This window comes from Podarcis muralis, chromosome 4, assembly GCF_964188315.1.
Source record: "Podarcis muralis chromosome 4, rPodMur119.hap1.1, whole genome shotgun sequence".
Taxonomy (NCBI): Eukaryota; Metazoa; Chordata; class Lepidosauria; order Squamata; family Lacertidae; genus Podarcis; species Podarcis muralis.
The window spans coordinates 28,114,422-28,134,700 of record NC_135658.1 but is presented as its reverse complement, the minus strand read 5'-3'; the positions used below and the strand labels follow the sequence as shown (position 1 = coordinate 28,134,700).

The following is a 20,279-nucleotide window of genomic DNA, read 5'->3' as shown; positions in this document are numbered from 1 at the left end:
AACCTAAGCATTACATAAGAACATAGGAAGAGCCTTGTGGATCAGGCCAATGGTCCATCTAGTCCGGCATCCTGTTCTCACAGTGGCCAACCAAATGCCTGTGAGAAACCGGCAAGCAGGTTTTGAGCACAGGGCCACAGATACTAAGAAGCACAAAGCTTTACTTTCAGTGAAGGTGGTGATGCTGCACCTGGTGGATTTCTGCCTGTCCTGCTGTTTTTAAAGGTATGGAACCAATGTTCGTAAAAGAGCAACCTCAGATTCAGCTTTGGCATTCAAAAGCCTATTTATCGCACAGAAAACGTTCTGTTACTGGGTGGTTTAATAAATATAATAATAAATAATAGTGACTAATAATGTAAACTGTACTTGTTTTAATTGCAATGTTTAATTGCAATGCCCTGGGATCCTTTGGTAAAGGATAAACTAGAAGTATAAATTAAATTAAATTTAAAAATATGTGTTATTTCTATCACTAACTTGAGCTGAAGGACAAGTTCTCAATACTGTATTGGATTTGCTAAACATTTGCTAAACCCATTCCATACAGGGATTGTAATGTTTTATATTGCCCCAATTGCATAGAAAGTCCCTAATATCACTACTAGTTCCTAAGAATGTGGGGTGCTAGCATAAAAATTCTGCATACAGTTAGGATATTATACATAGTGATTAGCTTTGAAATGTTATGTTTTATTTTTCACACAGGAGCCAGGGTGAACCAATGTAGTATAGTTAAAAGTAAAATGTTAAACTGTTGACTAGTATTTAGAGCTTTGGATAATTGGAAGTAACGTATTGAGTATAGCTCCATAGACAGTAACTTGAGGTGGGCTGTCCTTCAAGGTATATTGAAACCCTATCATAACATAGTGGAAAATGGCAAAACCAAAATATGGCTTGTGTTTTAATATAGCAAAATGTAATAACATGATTTTAATGCCTGCTATTTTGCTTCTTACTGAAGAATTGGATAGAATGATGCATACTCACATTCTCTTGTGTCTGTGAAAGGCACAGACTTGTGTACGTCTTTTTTGAAAGACAGTGGAAAGACTAGCAAGTGAATGTGGAATAAGCTGTAGCTGCAGTTCTACTGTTGGGCAGTAGTGTTAATCTTGATTAAAAATACTGGCTTACAATATATTACCATGGAAATTCTGTAGTTTAACTATGAACATTATCACAAATAGCTGATTTGTGATATTGGACAAGCAGGATCCAATTATGAATGTCCTATAAAATTCAGACAATGTTTCATGTGTGTTCACATCATACTTACAGTTCACTTCATTGTAAAAGCTTGCTGTGGGGTATTCTTGTAAAATGAATGTGTAAAAAGAATGAAGAAAATGTATTTAGAGGAATAATGTGTATTAAATTTATATAAGTCTCTTTCTGATGAGTGCATTAATCTCCTTGGACCTCAGTTTATTCATATAGAAAATGGGACTATTTCTTATAGGTCTGTTGTGCTGCATTTTTTACCTGCTGGGATATACTATGGAATGTATATATAGTTGGCACGTGTGTGTTTCAGATCTACGGGCCAATTAATCACAGTGAATATAAGGGAAGTACCTTTAAGAAGTGCTTGCTTTTTTCCTGCCTTAAACAGCAGGGACTAGGTAGGTGTATGGTGAAGTTTTAGGACCCTTTATACAGGCTGTGGGGGTGCTTATTTGGGGGTGGGGATGACCGTGTACCTAAGGGAAGGAAGCTCCTTTTGCCTCTGTTGAGACTTATGCTATTGCCTATGAGCTGCTCTCTTCATACACCGCAGTACAGCACTAGTTTCAGCTTCAGAGCTGTACATCCCGCCTCAGCCTTCTCCCTCTCAGCTACTTTTATATTTGCGCGCCCTTTCAATCCCCGGTGACGTGTACCCCGCCGCGTCCAACCGGCAGCCTCCTCTGGTCAGGACAATGGAAGGCGTTCCTCCAACCAGCGCAGCTCCTGCCTCGGCGGCAGCCAATAGAAAGAGCCCTGTGTTGAGAGTAATGTTACCAGCGCTGAGAGAGTGAGGAGGCTGCGTATCGATCCAGCTCTCAGCCATTGCAGTGAATTGGACTACATACGAGATCCAGGCAGCCTCGGTGGCCGGCGCGCGTGTGTTTGTGGCGTGTGTGAACCGAGATCCTTGTCACGGGGTGAGTATCCTGCGGGGGTGGGGGGGCCGCCGGCTGGCTGGGGGGGAGGCCGAAACTCCCGAGCCTCTGGGGGGGTTGGGGGGGCGGACGGCGTAGTCTTTTTGGGGTGCGAGGGGGGCAGGATTAGCCCTCACGAGACACACAAAGGGGGGGATTTAGGCTGGGAAACCACACTTCCCTCAGCACCGGGGAGGAGGGGGGGGCAGGAAAACACCGAGCTGCTCTTTAAAAGGCGGGGGGGGGGGGTCGGGGAAAAAAAAGCCCCAGCTCCACACCAAAGTGGGGAGTTTTGAGAAGTGGTTGAAGGGGACCCACAAATGCCGGGAAAGCGCCTTTCCTCTCCTGCCCGGATAACCGCGGCCGGGCTCGTCTCTTTAAACCCGTGGAAATGGGGCGGGGGTCTGGGCTGAGGCGGGGGGCGGCGGCGGCGGAGGGAAGCGGTCTTGAGTGCTAATAAGCTGCTTACATAGCACGGGCGATAGAGCCATTGCAGCAGAGCCGTCTCTCTATGTAATGTGTGAGAGAGCCGTGTGGGGAGACGGACTTCGCATCGCGGGGCTGGGCTCGAGTGTGTTTGTGTGAAGGGGTGGGGGGGAAACGGGGTGTCGTGTCCTCCTTTCTCTGCCTGGCTCTCTCCCCGACCCCCTTCCCCTCATTGTGGGGAGCCCCGCGAATCCCCGGGAGTGTCTCTGGGCGTTGTTGGCCTCGGGGCGATAAATCACCTCGGGAGCTGCGCTTGCTGTAACATGGCTGACGAGAGCCGTGTGTAAGTGGAGGCAGAGGGAGAGGAGGAGGAGGAGGAGGGGGGAGGAAACAAGGCAGGCAGGGGGAGGCGCGCGCGCGCACGGGCGGGCGGGGGCGCAGTTCAGGGGAACTTTTTCCAAGGCGCCTTTTATCCCTGGGCGACGGAGAGGGGAGAGCTCCGCAGGCGACCGTTCAAAAGCCCGAGTCCGGGTTCAATATATATATATATTAAGGGGGGAGGTTTTGGAAAGGGGGGGGGGCTTCTGGCAGCTCTCAGTGGAAACGAGACGCTCCCCCCCCCCCGCCGCCGCCTCATTGCCTGTAATGGCTGAGTGTGTGCGCCAGAGTACAGAGCGCACCAGGCACACGCACACACACACACACACAAAGGGAAGGAAGGAGCCATATTCTCTATGAGCAGCGGCCATTCCGAGAAGCGGCTTCGCTTCCTGCTCGGCTGCCGCGGGAGCCCATGCAAAAGGAGCGCTTGCCGCTTGCCATTGCCGCCGCGCGGGCGAGAGGCGACCCCGGGCCCCGCGCGCCCGGCGAGAGCGCGGCCCCCCCGCCTCGGCTGAGCGCCCGCCACGCGCATTTCGAGGGGACTTTCTCTCATCAGCAAGGCGTGCGCACAAAATGGAAGGAGATCTGCCGCTGCCGGTGGTGACCTTCTTAGGCAGCAGCCTGCGCCATTTATGAGCCCTCCCTACTTCCCTCCCTCTCTCGCTCGCTTTCCCGGCTCGTTCGTGTAGATTAAGGCGCACCGAGAAGAATCCCAAAGCTCTACAGCTGCAGCTATATTTATTGTCGGGCGCCGTCCTTGGAGCCTGAGCACATCGAAGCTCGTGGCAGCGTAGTTTCTAAGAGGGGAATGCAATTTAACGCGACGAGCTCGAAAAAGCTGCGCCTTGATCATTTTTAAATCTGTGGGGTGGGCTTTATGTTTTTTTTGGGGGGGGATTACCCCTCACGAAAAACTTTTCTTTCCCCTTCCACAAATTATCCCCTTCATAATTAATACATGGCTATGTGAAAAGGGGTAAATTAAAATATTTATAAAATTCTATTTTTAGGGTTGAAGTGATTCCCCCCCCCCCTTCACATCACCCTGTAATGTAGGAAGGGTTCAGCAGTGGAAGGAGCATTTTAAATAACACTTGTGAATTAGATTTCCAGAGGTACATTTTATATCACACTTTAAATCTATAACCCCCTCATGTTCCTTTTTCTGTTGTTTTAATTGTTAAGTTAAGCCCTAGCAGCCTCGTGTCTTAATTCTGAGAGTGCATTTTCAGACCCAGGCTCCATTGTAGACACGAGCAGCTCCTGGCTTTTAAGTGTTGTTTACTTGACAGAAACTTTAGACCGGACATGTTTAGTCAGAGAACACAAATCTTTTTCTGTCCGCATGCCAGACTGATAGGAAATTATGCCTTTCTGTGGCAATGCCAGTTAGAGCTGTGCACGTTTCCCTAGTCAAGTTGTGCAAACTGGAGTAGAGAAGTACTTTCTTCAACAGTCATGAAGAACTTTAAGAAAAGCCTGGTCTGTACTAGGAATCGTTACTTCTCAGAAAGAAAGTGTCAGCACAAAGATGAAAACTGTAGGACTTAATCTGAAAAAGTAAGAATGTGGGAAGAGCCCTTTTGGATCGGAACAAAGGCCCAACTTCTACAGCATACTGTTTCCCACAGTAGCCAGCCCACAAGTGCAGTAGCCCTCTCCTGCAACTCGTATTCAGAGGCATGCTGCGTCTCATTCTGGAGCCAGCAAGCAGGTTTAATCCCCATATGGGACAACTGCATATTCCTGTGTTGCAGAGGGTTGGACTAGATGGTCCTCAGTGCCCCTTCCAACTCTACAATTATATGATTCTATTGCTGTGAGAGAAATAGCTCTTATAATTTGTAGCCCTTGATACTCTTCCCTTCATGAATTCGTCTAATTCCATTTGTCAAGAATTTGTCACCATTGGTGGCCATCAGCACATCTTGTGGACACAGATTCCGTAATTGAGCAATAGGCTTTGTGAAGAAGTACTTCCTTTTTCCCAAATCTCCCACCATTTGACTATTGAATGACACCAGTTTGTAGTACAGGTGGGAACCATTTTGCATGCCCCATCCCCATTCTGCCCTCTTCTGGGTCCAAAAGGACCCATTCATCAATTGTGTGTCAATTGGATATGCACAAAATGGTTGCCACCTGTATTACAAACTTTTGTCTCCACTTCCTCCACACGGCATATTTTCATAAACCTCTGTCATGTCTCCCCTTAGTTGCTTTTTTACAAAATAAAAAGCCCTAAAGGTTGTAACCTTTCCCCATGGAGATCAGAACCATACACAGCATTCCAATTGTGGCTTTACCATAGATTTGCATAAAGACATTGCAATAGTAGCAGTTTTATTTTCAGTCCTTTTCCTAATGATTATAACATGCACCAATGTACATCATTTTACATATGCTTACACTGAACCACGTTTGCTATCCCATTGCCCATTCCTCAATTTTGGAGAGAGTCTTTTTGAGATCTTCACAGTTCCTCCTTGGTTTTCCACTGTCAATAATTTTGTGCTGCTAGCGGTGATGGCCAAGTTTGCTAAGTCCAGATAATTTTTGAACAATTTTTTTTGCATCTCTCTCTATTGTGAGAAATGTCCAGTTTTTTGCTTCCTGGTTTGTTAGCCAATTATTGATCCATAAAGGGACCTCCCTTCTTATGCCAAGGCTAGGTTTACTCAAGAACCTTTAATGAGGCAGTTTGTTAAAAGCTTTTTGGCAGCCTAAGTATACAGTGTCCACCAAATCTGTCCACAGTTCTAAAAGTCACTGGGCCATGGCTGGTTCTCATAGCATCTTCTGCAAAACAAATGCCCTTTTACAGTATGTGCTTTTGAAGGCACAAGCCACCTCAGATGATGAAGCAGCTATTGTGCATGAAAGCGCATCCTATAATAAAGCAGACTCTTTTAATTTTTTGGTACTCTTTATATTGGTATTTGTAGCTGAATACCCCAGTCTAGCAAGCATAACCTTAGTGTGTAGTAGTGCTTAATGTGCGTAGATCTCCTTTTCTGTACTGGGTCCCATGTACACAGTGTTAGAAACTGGGATAGGAATGTTAGGAGCCATGTGGCTCCTGGGCCCTATGTTGTGGGTACCAAAACAAAATGTCTAGGCACCTTTAAAAAAAATTGCTGCCCCACTATGAGACCCAAAGAAAAAGAAAAAGCTGTCAGGCGAATCAAGGGATTTGCAGAATAGCGCGGGAGCAAAAAAAAAAAAATGTGCACAGGAGTAAAAAGAAAAAATGGCGTGTCTTTTGCTGCTGGGCAAATCAGGTCTTTGGCGGGGGAAGTGCAGTAGCAAAAGACACGCTTCTTTTGCTGCTGCTGTGCCAGGCAGACCAACTGACTGCAGCCAGGCAAGTGGAAATGCTAGGTGCTCAGGGTGGCTCCTGAACATCTCCATCCAGTCGCAAAAGGCAGGTTACCAGTCACTAATTTTGAACACTGCATGTACATGAAAGGATTTTTCAGAGTTTGGAACTCCAGATCTAGTACAGTGGTACCTCGGGTTACATACGCTTCAGGTTACAGACTCCGCTAACCCAGAAATAGTACTTCAGGTTAAGAACAGAAATCGGGCTCCGGCGGCGCGGCGGCAGCAGGAGCCCCATTAGCTAAAGTGGTGCTTCAGGTTAAGAACAGTTTCAGGTTAAGAACGGACCTCCAGAATGAATTGAGTACTTACCCTTTGGTACCACTGTACCTGATGCGCAAGCGGAGTGATCTCTTCTGTCTTAGGTTAGCCTTACTGTGCTAGGGAAGACTATCAAGTCTCTTATCAATGCCAAACAGGTTGTTATTCTTGTCAAAGCTGACAGGGCCTACCATTAAGTTTAGGTAGCCGTACATATGCCACTGCTGAATACAAGAATTTTTTTATTGAGGTTATAGACTAAACAAATTGTGCTTTGAAAAATAGCTTAAAAGGGTGATTCGAATTGAGAGGATTCACAATATTTAGTGCTTTTCTCTCAGAACAGTAATTGAAAACATTTTTGCCTATAATTTGGTATCAGTATTCTGCAGTTCTAGCAGAACTTCATAGAATTTATAGTTGCTTGTATGGAAGACTTGCAGTTGGGTAAAGGTAAATTTCGTGTTCAGGGAGTGTACTAGTATACCTTTTCTTATATCAGGAGTTCCATCAGGAGTTTGACTGATGTTGAGATGGAGGACTGCATAATAACTAAAAGTCATCTTATAGCAACTTGTTCTGCATTTTATACAGACTTGTAACCAGTCGCCTGGTTTGCAAATCCCTTTAAACTTCAAAGTGAACAAACAGCCAAAGTAACCACGAGTGGTAGGCCAAAAATAAACCTTGCAAATCAGTGCTTGTGGTTCATTTCTCCCTAGCAAATCATGAATGGTAAGTCAAGAGCAAGCAATGGTTTAAAGTGACATGCTATCTGGGACACTGATGTGCAACTATTTGGTTGCCTAGATAGTTGTCCAAGAATGTAGCTTTAAAGTATTAAGGGAAGTGGCTCAGACTGGTAGTTTAAGCAATTTTTAATCGTCTTCTTTTTTCTTAGTCTACTGTACAGTAGTATGGAAGCCCCAATAGTTCTCAAATGTTTCTACTTTGTCTTTCAGAAATCATCCAAAATGGGCAAAGGTGATCCTAAAAAGCCAAGAGGCAAAATGTCCTCATATGCCTACTTTGTGCAAACTTGCCGAGAAGAGCACAAGAAGAAACACCCAGAAGCTTCAGTGAACTTTTCAGAGTTCTCAAAAAAATGTTCAGAACGGTGGAAGGTAAGTTGTTATTATTGTTTTTTGTTTTAATAGTAATACTTTAAATACCCAAATAAATGCAATTTGCATGTAGCTATTTCTTAGGAATAGAAAACATACTCACTAATAAAGTTTACAAATTTAGAATGGAATTGGGTATAATCTTGAGCTGAGGATGCATACTGAATTATTTTTATAGACTATGTCTGCTAAAGAGAAAGGAAAGTTTGAAGATATGGCACGAGCTGACAAAGTTCGTTATGAAAGAGAAATGGAAAGTTACATACCACCTAAAGGAGAGACGAAAAAGAAATTCAAGGACCCAAATGCACCAAAGAGGCCTCCGTGAGTAGCTTTTATGGCTAACATGCATTGTGCTGATAGACATCCAAAAGAGTGATAGATGAATGGTGGGGAGGCAGAAATTTATATATTTTTTATAAATATGGATAGGTCTGTTCTGTTATATCGCTTTGCAATACATAGTAAAGGTTCTCACCTTGCTGTACATAGTTCAGTAGTTCTAACCTTTATGTTTCAAATGTTTATAATTTAATTTTCAGCTCAGCATTTTTCTTGTTCTGCTCTGAGTATCGTCCAAAAATCAAAGGAGAACACCCTGGCCTCTCTATTGGGGATGTTGCAAAGAAACTCGGAGAGATGTGGAATAATACTTCCGCAAATGATAAGCAACCGTTTGAAAAGAAGGCATCCAAACTGAAGGAGAAGTATGAAAAGGTAAACTCCAGATAGCTCCCTTTGCCATTCAAATATTAAAAATATTGGGTGATGTACAGTGTTGGTCATAGTAGACCCGTTGAAATTTGAGTGAACTCGAGTATGGTTAAAATTGGATGTCACTCATAGGAAATGGAGCCATACGCATGCTTGCATTTTCTCTGGAATGTTAAGTGGTACCAGCAAATCTCTATTGAAACTAAGAACATTGGGTATTGTAAACAAAAACCTCCATCTGTGGAATGTATTTCCAAGTAACTGTTCTTTGGAGCTAAAATACTAAAAAGATCTGATGAAAGCGTTTCTTAATTTAAAAAGAAAAGAAACTTGTAGGCTATGTGAACTAAATGTAATCACTAATAACATGCTTTTATTTGGAGCATATGTATTAATTGCTATAGGTTTTTTGGGGGGGAGTGTATCACTCCTAATAGTGGCTAATATTGTAGCCAGTACACTGCTTTCTTTATTTTTAATGGTTAAGGAATATTAACAGACAAGTGGTGTTGTTTTTTTTGACAAATTCAGCATAGCTTGTGAACAAAATAAGATGGTCAGACTCTCAGGTCACTTTCATGTACTTACTTTGCCTGGAAGAGGGATGACCATGTACAAGAAAGATACCCAGCTTGCAAAACCAAATGTGAAGGGGACTCTCCTGCAAGATTCTGCAGGTGCTAATCTAATAAAATATTTAGAAATAGTGACCAAGGAAAGATCAGGCTGCTGCTTCTGAATTTGAAAAGAGCACCCACTGACTGCACAGCCTTTACACTTGATCGTTTGCATTTTGTGCTCTGGTGTTCTTTGTAACAGAGCATAGTATAATAATATATTAAGCCACTCATAATTGAGAGAATTAATTAAGCCATGGTGTAGATACTCTGTCAGTGTGGTACTGAGGAAGATCTAGCTAATGGCACAATTCTATGAGCCATGGATGTAGAGCAGCAAGAAGGGTAAAAAAAAACAACCTGATCATTTAGGACAGTTAGGAAAATGAGAACACAAATTTGTTTGAAACCCTATACTGTACTTAATTTTTTTAATGTAAGCTTGACATTGAGTTTATTGAGGCTTGCTGTATTAAGTGTTATGTGCAAGTCAAAAAGAGAAACTTATTGCATGCTGAAGGTGGCACTGTCTACTCATTAATTGAAGTGCATGAAATTTATCAATAAAGTATAAGAATTCTTGACTGAGTGTACTGTTGTTCTGAACTGCAGGTAGTACAAATCTTAGACAGTCATCTGAGCAGGCTCTATGTTATGAATTACAATTCTGTCAAATATAGATTCCTGTGCATTTTCATTTAAGTGGTATTCCCTTCCCTCTGTGTCAAGAAGCTAAACTTTCTCTGCTTCTCCTAAGGATGTTGCTGCATATAGAGCTAAGGGGAAGCCTGAGGTAGCCAAAAAGCTAGCTCCACCTAAGCCTGAGAAAAGCAAGAAAAAGAAGGAAGAGGAAGACGATGACGACGACGAGGATGATGATGAAGAGGATGAAGATGAGGACGAGGAAGAGGATGAGGAAGAAGAGGATGATGATGAATAACCCTCTTTTAGATCAGTTCTTGTCTATAAAAGCATTTAACCCCCCTGTACACAACTCACTCCTTTTAAAGAGAAAAAAATTAAACATAAAGCTGTGTAAGATTTGTTTTTAAAATGTACAGTGTCTCTCTCTTTTTCTTCTTTTTTTCTTTGTTTCTCTCTCTCTTTTTTTGTATAGTTAACACACTACCGGACGTGTCTTTGGGTAGCCCTGTCCTTCAGTGGTATCTCAGTGGCCGCTAACCTTGCCTAGTACAGTGAGGGGGTTGTAAATTGGCATGAAAGTTTAAAGCAGGTTCCTTGTTGGTGCACAGCACAAATTAGTTATACTTGCAGATGTAGTTGGTTACTCATTTTCATCAGTTGTCTGCATCAAAAAAAATAAATAGTTGATCTGTTAACTTAAATACCACTCTGTAATTGCAAAAAAACAAAAAAAATGTAGCTGTTGACATTCTGATTGCTTCTAAGTAAATACATTTTTTTTAAATTAGTATTGTTGTCCTTTTAATAGATGCCCTTGTAAAGTCTTTCTTTCTGGAAAGCATATTCTCTCTGTTATGCCCTTTGGGGATCACATAAAAATGGCATTTTTGTTTCTTCATTCCTATAAGCTGATACAAGAGCTTTGATCTACGCCCTAGATAATCATGATAGGGTAGGAAATATATACAGGCATATACAAAGCGTTGTGTTTTTTTCCCTTCATATAAGAGGCCACTTTTTTTTTTTTTGAGAACCCTGTTCTTAGCCAATCTGTATTTGCTCAGCTTTTGCTTACATACAATATTCTACTGATTTGTGTAAATTTACCAGTTTCTGAGGGCTGAGGAATATAGAATTCAGTTCAGTAGCATGGAATAATTCCAGGGGAAAATAACTTCAAATTTGTGTCCTTGGAGGACCACTGAGAGTATATTTTCATTTTGAGCTGTGAGGGATTTACATATGTGACTCCATTGGCCATAATGAGAGTTGTATTTGCAAACACCTGAATACAGAGATGAGTGTACCCTACCTAAGCAGGTAATGTCAAATGCTAAAATTACTGTAATCCTTTTAGGATACCATGTCAAGTAATAGTTGTGGGCTTTATACAATGACCTCTCCTGGTAGTAAATGTCCCACAGGAAAATATTTTACTTTGCTAATGTTTTCTATAAGTGGTACCATTGTTCAATCTGTATGAATTCATGCTTTCATAACCATAGTAGTCCTAGACTATCCCATTTTCAAAATTTTATATTGTCTCAAAAGTCAGATGAGATGTATCTTTTTCTGTTAGTCTTTTTATAATGCATTCTTGATATTTGCCCATTTTGTAAGTTAAAATTAGCTGTATAGGGAAATTACTTTTTCCCCATATAGGTGTGAGATGTAACATGGTATTCCAATGACCTCTGATTTGATAAAATATAGGTTGCTTTGAAAACTAAAGTTAAAAGTTTGTGCACATTCAGTAAAAGTGCTGGCAATTATTAACTCTCTTCACATTTACCTGCGGACTAATTTGGGAACTGATTGGCAATTCTGTAGTTAAAAATTATGGTTCTCATGTGCCAGTGTTTAAAGATAGCATTCTTGTAACTTTACACACTTTTTTGATGGAGTATTGTTTTGTTATACGATTTTGACTTTTACGATTCTTCAATTTTGCATTTGTTTATGTATAACCTCAGGAGAATACTGAACATCTGATTTCCTGGTTGATACTAATAAAACAATAATTACAGAGGTTTTATATATTTAGTTAAATGAGTTTATTTTAAATATTATTTCTCTTTACAGTTAAATGCTTCAAATATGTTGTTAAATAATGGCAATTCAGTAAAGTGCACTTCAAGGTAATTGGTTATGGGCTGAAATACAAAGCTCTCTTAGGATCCATGCCATATTCTAGGCAATGTTCCCATCCTCCATTGTTTTGGATGCCCCCCCTCCAATACTCCAGAGGCTTTTTGGGAGGTGCTGGGGGTAGCAAGAGGTGGAGAACTGTAACTTCCTTTACATTAGAATCGGGACCACAGTAACAAGCAGCAGTTTTGCTTGCCAAATGCAGACCTGGGGTTGTCTACAACAAAGCTATGTTTTCACCTGTACAACCAGTCCTCCCTTTTCCCCTCTGTGTGTCCTCCAAACCTGATCCAGAACTGATTTAGGGAGTGTGCAGGTTCTTGTGCCAATGGGACAACTTGGTTGGATACGGCTCAGAATTTGCAAAGCAGTGTAAATGAGTGGCACATCATCTAGGCTTTCTGTAAATGTAATGTTACTTTTCATAAAGTTAGGAAAGCTGCTAATAGACACACATTGCAAATCCTTGAAATGAAAGGAGGGAATAGCTGATGTCTGCACAGGTCCATGCAATAAAGTTTTAGTCCTCAACAGGATAGGGAGCAAGAACTGCATCCTGGTAAGACAAATGCAGTACTTTTTGGGCGAGGATGAGTTCTGGTGTCCTCTGTTTTTGAAGATGGACTTCCACCTTCTGGAATTTACTGAGTTGCTTAGCTCCAAATATCTTTGAAATGCTTCAGGCCAGATACTGCTCTTGGAAATGTTTACACATCTTTCTCCATGTGCTGCAGGACTTGCATTGTGCATGCCAGGGCTGTCCCAACGTCCAACAGACTGTGATCTACTCCCACTATAAAACAAAAACAAAAACTGGCAGTGATCTACCCATTGGATTGACCAGAGTTGTTGAGCTTTTTGGGAGTTGTTTTGTCGGGTCTGACTCTTTGTGACCCCATGGACCAGAGCATGCCAGGCACTCCTCTCTTCCACTGCCTCCATCTTTCCCAACATCAGGGTCTTTTCCAGGGAGTCTTCTCATGAGGTGGCCAAAGTATTGGAGCCTCAGCTTCAGGATCTGTCCTTCCAGTGAGCACTCAGGGCTGATTTCCTTAAGAATGGATAGGTTTGATCTTCTTGCAGTCCATGGGGGTAGGATGAGCCAAAGTTGAGCTGTTTTGGGGGGTGGGCATTAGGATCCCATGATCAACCAGGGACACCCCGCGATTGACTGGTAGATTGATTATCGACCTGTTGGACAGGCCTGGTGTATGCTAAAGCAAACCTTTATAACTGGTTTTGAGACTTGCCAAAGAATTTTGAGGCCAAGTTTTGAAAAAAATGAGATTTTTGGCATTTAAAAAGGGATTACAAAGGCAACCTAGCAAAAACAGCTGTTTTTCTTAAGAAGCATCAAAATGTAGTGTACAAGTATTTTTTGTTGACACGCTCCCATTTATAATGGATTGATTTGTTTAATGTTTCAGAACTGTAAGGTGTGCTATCTGAAACCTTAGTCCCAGACACCTGAGTAGCGATAATCTTTGCTTGATTGAGGGGTAGGTCTTGGCCCTCCATGCCACACACCTAATTTAATGTGTGAGACAGGCACTCCATGCAGATAGCCATTCAAGCAGTAGTCTGATTTAGGTAATTCTTAACAAAGTGGAAAGAGGTGGGGGCGGGTGGTTTGAGAAGATCCATAATTGAAAAGATCCCTCTGGAGGCGCCAAATTTTGGGCTCACAGGGTGCCCCATTTTAAAAGACACTCAAACTCTGTTGCTGTGTCCAGCGAGAATTGGGAGGACCGCAAGATTTATGATATGCCTCAGACTTTGTAATTCCCAAGCTTCTAATCCATCTCCCAAATTTAATTTTTGCTTCTTGCCTACAGGGGACATGCACGTACATGGCAGTAACACGGAACCTCTAGCCTGTGGGACTTAAAAGATGATTTTTCAGGCTCTTTAGGGCAAACCACACCAACCTTTCCATGATCTGATGACATTTGAGTGCGGGAAACCTCGTGAGTATTGACTAAAAGGTAAAAAAAAAAAAATCCTGAGCAAATGCCAAGCGAAGGAAGAATTGGGAGTTCGACTTCAAACCTTCCTTTTAAATGGAGTGACCAGGCACCGTGTTGACATCAGTTGAATGACGGGTGACCTACATGAAGTAAGCCCCATTGACTAGAAGGTGAGGCTCCCAGTAAATGCAACACCAGGCAAGGGTAAGTTTTAGTGAGGCTTGGAGATCCAGGGTATTCTGGTGAAGTCTGCAACTCCATTACCATGAGTGGGGAATTGGGCCTCATCCTGGGGCCCTGACGGCAACAAAGCCTCTGTGGTCAGTGGTTTAATTTCAGAAATGTGTAATTTAGCATTAAAGTCACCACTTTATTTCATGATCCATCTACGGCAGCCTTCCTCAACCTGGTGGCCTTCAGAGGTTACGGGACTACAACTCCCATAATCCCTGGCCATAATTCATGAAGAATAAGGCTATCTAGATTCTAGACACTATGGCTATGCTCCCTTCTCAACTGTCAGAAGCAGTATGCCTCTTGAGGCCGGTTTCTGGGAATCGCAAGTGAGGGGAGTGTTTCTCGCACCAAAATTCTGCTTGTAGGCTTAGATGGGCCTTTGGCTTGATCCAGCAGGGCTCTTAGGTTCTTTTGAGAGGGACTATACAGTGGTACCTCAGGTTAAGTACTTAATTAGTTCCGGAGGTCCATTCTTAACCTAAGGTACCACTTTAACTAATGCGGCCTCCCGCTGCTGCCGCTGTGCAATTTCTGTTCTCATCCTGAAGCAAAGTTCTTAACCTGAAGCACTATTTCTGGGTTAGCAGAGTCTGTAACCTGAGGTACCACTATTTCAAGTTTGTGCTATCCCCCTGCCACGCCCCACAATGCTTGGGCCTAGCAGACCCTCTCAGTGTCCCCATTTTCCAGGGACAGTCCCGAATTTACAGAAGCCATCCTGGTTTCTGATTTGATCCCGGAATGTCCTGCTTTTCCTTAGGACGTTCCTATTTTCACTTGAGAAATGTTGGAGGGTATGGAGTTGTGTTACCCCTAACTTGCAGTCTCCAGGCACTGCAGTCATGCACAAGGGATTCCCACACAGCAGGGTAGATGTTGCCAGCCTTCATGTTACGCATGCAGACATCTTTGTAACTCAGAGTTGGTCTGCCAATGGGCCTGGTACCTGAAGCCAGCTCCCTGTAGAGCACATCCTTGGGGATCCTGCTATCTCTTCCATTCTTTGGACATGAACAAGCCAGCGCAGTCTTCGCTGAGACAGGATTGTGAACATGTTGGGAATGCGAGCTTGGGAGAGCACATCGTTGTTTGAGCGTCTGTGCTGCCATGCCACTTATTTCAGCAGAAATCAAATCTGGAATGAAAGGATATTCACTCACACACCATAAAAAACTATAATTTTGGCACAGCTGGGCTTCTACATCTGCTCAGTCATCATAAATATTCCCTTTAATTTTAATCTAACAGCCAGAGACAAGCAGTATGAAGAAGTGTGTATTCTTTTTCATGTTCTTACTCTGAATCACATACCATCCAACATTTCTCCATTGAAAATAGGGACGTCCTACCTGTTGTTGTTGCTTACTGTTATATCTCACCCACTCTGGGTGGCTTCCAACATATATAAAAACATAACAAAACATTAAATATTAAAAAAACTTCCCTGTACATTAGTATCTTGGTTCTCAAACACCTTGGTACTCAAACAACATGGAACCCAAACACTGCAAACCCGGAAGTAAGTGTTCCAGTTTGTGAACTTTTTCCAGAAGCTGAATGTGCTCCATTTTGACTGTTACACTTCTGATTTGAGTGTCACACTTCCGTTTTGAGTGTTAGGCTGAGGTCTGTCTGTTTTTCCTATTTATTTTGCGTTTTTGTTTTTGTGGCTCTTTCTTCGTTTTTGTGACTGTGTGGAACCCACTTCAGTTACTGATTGACTGATTGTGTGACTGAAGTACATTGTTTATTGCTTTCATTTTATGGAGCAATGGTCTCGTTAGATAGTAAAATTCATGTTAAATTGCTGTTTTAGGGGTTGTTTTTAAAAGTCTGGAACGGGTTGATCCATTTTCCATTATTTTCTGTGGGAAAGCATGCCTTGGTTTTGGAAGGCTTTGGTTTTGGAACAGACTTCTGGAACGAATTAAGTTTGAGAACCAAAGTACCAGTGTACAGGGCTGGATTCAGATGTCTTCTAAAGGTTGTATAGTTACTTATCTCCTTGACTCGGGGAGGTCACATAACTCCATACCTTCCAACATTTCTCTGATGAAAATAGGGACGTCTTACCAAACCCACCAACATTTCTCCAACAAAAATAGGGGTGTCATAAGGAAAAGCAGGACATTCCAGGATCACATCAGAAACTGGGACAGCTTCTGTAAATGCAGGACTGTCCCTGGAAAATAGGGACACCTCCCAGGGTCATCTAGTCCAATCCCCTGCAATGCAGGAATCTCAACTAAAGCATCCATGGCAGATGGCCATCCAACCTCTGCTTAAAAACCTCCAAGGAAGGAGAGTTCACCACTTCCCGAGGGAGTCCGTTCCACTGTATAACAGCTCTCCCTGTTCTTCCGTATGTTCAGTTGGAATCTCTTCCTTGTAACTTGAAGCCGTTGGTTCAAGTCCTACCTACCAGAGCAGGAGAAAACAAGCTTTCTCTTTCTTCCTGAAGGAAAACTGCATGCTAAGGTCTGCCTTAAGAACATAAGAAAAGAGGAAAGCAAATTGCTAGACACATAAAGGGAAGCTCCACAGTTTCAGCTCCAGGAGGTTTTTTTTGTTTGGGTGCAAGAATGGGCAAAATGCCCTCAGTGGGACCTGTCTCTGTCTGGACTTAAATCCTCCTTGCTGCTGTCGTCTCTGTGCATTTGGCTTCTTCTACCATCCACACCCAGCATGCAAACACTCAGACACGGCAAGGTGAACAGAGGCTGTTCCACTTTTGCTTCCTCCTACCACTGCTCAGTTGCTTAGACTGCAGCGGTTCTCAACCAGATGTTGTTGGACTACAACTCCCATCATCCCTGAGCTCCAGCCTTGCTAGCCAGGGATGATGGGAGTTGTAGTCAACAACAGCTGGGGACCCACAGGTTGAGAACCGCTGGCTTAGAGCGAGCTGGCAGAAGCAGCAAGGAGGCAGAGAAGCAGTGTCAGGGGGCCCCGGGGCCCTCTGCTGAGGTGTGGGCCTTTGCAGATGCCCAAGAATACCGACCACCAAGGGCTGCATCAGGTGTAGGGGAGCAGAGCAGCGGAAGGCAGAGATACATCTGGTAGAGCAAGGGAACAAGAACGTTGCAGAAGCAGAGTGACAGGCAGATGCAAGTCAAAGCAGAGTCAGTTTATGGCACCAGCAATGTTTCTCATTTGCTGAGTGCAGTCCTCGCCTTCCCTGAAAGTTTCAAAAGTTACGTGAGTCAGCTAGCAAGTAATTACTTACCTGTCAAAAAAGGCACCGGGGGCAATGGACAACGAAGCAGCGATTTCTTCATGTGCAACTCATTTTAACGCACACCTAAGACGTCGAGCGCAAATCTGCAACTATTTGCATAGCCATAATGCATGCAAACTAATGCAGCAGATTAAAACGGCAAAGTCGAACAGGAGCAGCCAATGTAAAAAGATGATAAAATCACAAACTGCTCTAAATGAAAGAATGCCTGTGTTAGCAGTCTCTGAAAGCCTAGGAAAACAGAAATGCTTTTGCCTGGCAGCTAAAGGAGAGTAATGAGGTCTCCAAGCGGGACGCCTTGGGGAAAGCATTTCAAAGGCGAGGAGCCACCACAAAAATGGCTCTGTCTCCAGTCTCTACCCACCACACTTCAGATGGCAGTGTACCCGGAGAATGGCCTCAGAGGACCATTTCATTGAATGGGTGGAGTGATATGGGAGAATGTAGTCCAACAAATATCTGGTTCCTAAGCCATGTAGGAAGAGGGCCGGTTAGCTCAGTTGGTTAGAGCGTGGTGCTAATAACGCCAAGTACATGGGTTCGATTCCCGTACAGACCATCGTTCTTGCTTACTTAACTTTCTTGTCCCCTTCATGGATCACTGCCTTGCCGTGGCGAAGGGGCTTGAATAACTCAGAGAAGCTATGAACGATGCCGTGCACCCAAGATGGACAGGTCATAGTGGAGAGTTCTGACCAAACGTGATCCACCTGGAGCAGGAACCGGCAAGCCACTCCAGAGTCCCATGGACTGCAAGAAGGTCAAACCTATCCATTCTGAAGGAAATCAGCCCTGAGTGCTCACTGGAAGGAGAGATCGTGAAGCTGAGACTCCAATACTTTGGCCACTTCATGAGAAGAGAAGACTCCCTGGAAAAGAGCCTGATGTTGGGAAAGATTGATGGCACAAGGAGAGGGGGACGACAGAGGACGAGATGGTTGGACAGTGTTCTTGAAGCTACCAGCATGAGTTTGACCAAACTGTGGGAGGCAGTGAAAGACAGAAGTGCCTGGCGTGCTCTGGTCCATGGGGGTCACGGAAAGTTGGAAACGACTAAATGACGACAACAACAAGCCATGTAGGTTCAGGTTCAGGCATTAAAGGTTAAGTGGTGGATGTGACCAGTGTTTGACAACATGCAACTTACAGGTACACTGAGCAGAGAGTAATAGATCCACAGTACAGGAACCAGACCTTCTGTTGCAACATCTTCCCATTGGAATTCCCTCCCTGTTAAATATTAGGTCGCCTTTGTTGTCTTTTGGGGACCTACTGAGCATCTTCCTCGTCCAACAAGCCTTCAGTTTGCATCTGCATTGGCATTGTTTGGACGCGGGTGGTGCTGTGGGTTAAACCACAGAGCCTAGGACTTGCCGATCAGAAGGTTGGTGGTTCGAATCCCTGCGACAGGGTGAGCTCCCGTTGCTCAGTCCCAGCTCCTGCCAACCTAGCAGTTCGAAAGCACGTCAAAGTGCAAGTAGATAAATAGGTACCGCTCCGGTGGGAAGGTAAACAGCATTTCCGTGCACTGCTCTGGTCCGCCAGAAGCGGCTTAGTCATGCTGGCCACATGACCCAGAAGCTGTATGCCGGCTCCCTCTGCCAGTAAAGTGAGATGAGCGCCGCAACCTCAGAGTCAGCCACGACTGGACCTAATGGTCAGGGGTCCCTTTACCTTTATTGTATTGTGATTTGCGTGTTTGGGCTCCATCATGAAGAAGGAGGGATGTAAATTTAATAAATAATAATTGACTGGTTTGCTGTTGAATATACACACAATGGCGATACAGTGGTACCTCGCAAGACGAATGCCTCGCAAGACAAAAAACTCGCTAGACAAAAGGGTTTTTTGTTTTTTGAGCTGCTTCGCAAGACGATTTTCCCTATGGGCTTGCTTCGCAAGACGGAAACGTCTTGCAAGTTTGTTTCCTTTTTCTTAACACCGTTAATACAGTTGCGACTTGACTTCGAGGAGCAACTCATAGAACGCGGTGTGGTAGCCTTTTTTGAGGTTTTTAAAGACTTTGGTGATTTTTGAAGCTTTTCCAAAACTTTCCCGACACCGTGCTTTGCAAGACGAAAAAAAACGCAAGATGACAAAACTCGCGGAACGAATTAATTTCGTCTTGCGAGGCACCACTGTATACACACAATGAATATACAGTCAATGAATATACACACAATGGCAAATCTGAGGGTTTGCTGCGCCATGTCTGAAACGGCAGACAGGTGAACCCTCTGAATGTAGACATCCACGCCACATTCTTCTTGGGTGTATTTATGTAAAAAAAATCTACTTAAAAATTAGGGTAAGCGTTGTGGGCCTATATGCTGAAGTATGCAGTTTGCAGTGATTGTCAACATAACTGAAGGAATAAAAATAGTTTGATTTGTCCAATTTCTCTTCCACCACATTTATGCTCCCAAGCTTAGTGTGATATTATTAAACTGTTTGTTTCTGTGTGCTCTGTAAAAGGAAATTGTTAATAATTTTTGGGTATGCTTCAGTTGCTCATTCTAATTACTTGTGAGAGAAAACATCTGCAGACTTAACCACACTGCTAGGAAGACTGAAAATCAGATTGTGTTTATTCTTTCCACAATACATTAAGTTGAATGAAATAAGGTAGCAAATCCAAACTGTGAAGCTCGAAAGCAGACACATTTCTCATCCACACTGCTATGAATTAGGTCTAGTTAAAATAACTTCAAGTTGATTTATCAATTAATCAACTGAACAACTGGGATCTGCAGCAAAATGTTGCAGTGTATTTGTAGTGGTCTTATTCAGACGGCCTCCAAGATACATCATTTTTCTCTCACACACCTTTTCTTTTTCTCTTTCCCAACTGAGATGCAATATTTCTTGGCTTCTGAGCATGTTCAGGCCTTACTGGGCTGCTGCTAGGTTGTTTTTTGTTGCTTTTTAGGTTTCCCTCCTAAAAAACAGCATCCTTGAATAATCTGAGGTCCCAAGGGACCTTGCAGCCTTTC

The 20,279-nt window shown here is 43.3% G+C and overlaps 1 protein-coding gene and 1 non-coding gene across 2 annotated transcripts; both read left to right on the top strand.

The window, feature by feature from the left end:
- Positions 1-1,991: 1,991 nt before the first annotated feature.
- HMGB1 (high mobility group box 1) lies at positions 1,992-11,731 on the top strand. Its single transcript, XM_028726422.2, has 5 exons — positions 1,992-2,150; positions 7,559-7,720; positions 7,899-8,044; positions 8,263-8,437; positions 9,809-11,731. Exons 2-5 carry the CDS (start codon positions 7,571-7,573, stop codon positions 9,989-9,991), a joined length of 654 nt encoding a protein of 217 aa, XP_028582255.2. The 5' UTR covers positions 1,992-2,150; positions 7,559-7,570; the 3' UTR covers positions 9,992-11,731.
- A 6,040-nt stretch (positions 11,732-17,771) lies between these two features.
- On the top strand, positions 17,772-17,845 carry TRNAI-AAU (transfer RNA isoleucine (anticodon AAU)). Its single transcript has one exon. It is a non-coding gene; the product is annotated as a tRNA-Ile (tRNA).
- The last annotated feature ends 2,434 nt before the right edge of the window (positions 17,846-20,279 follow it).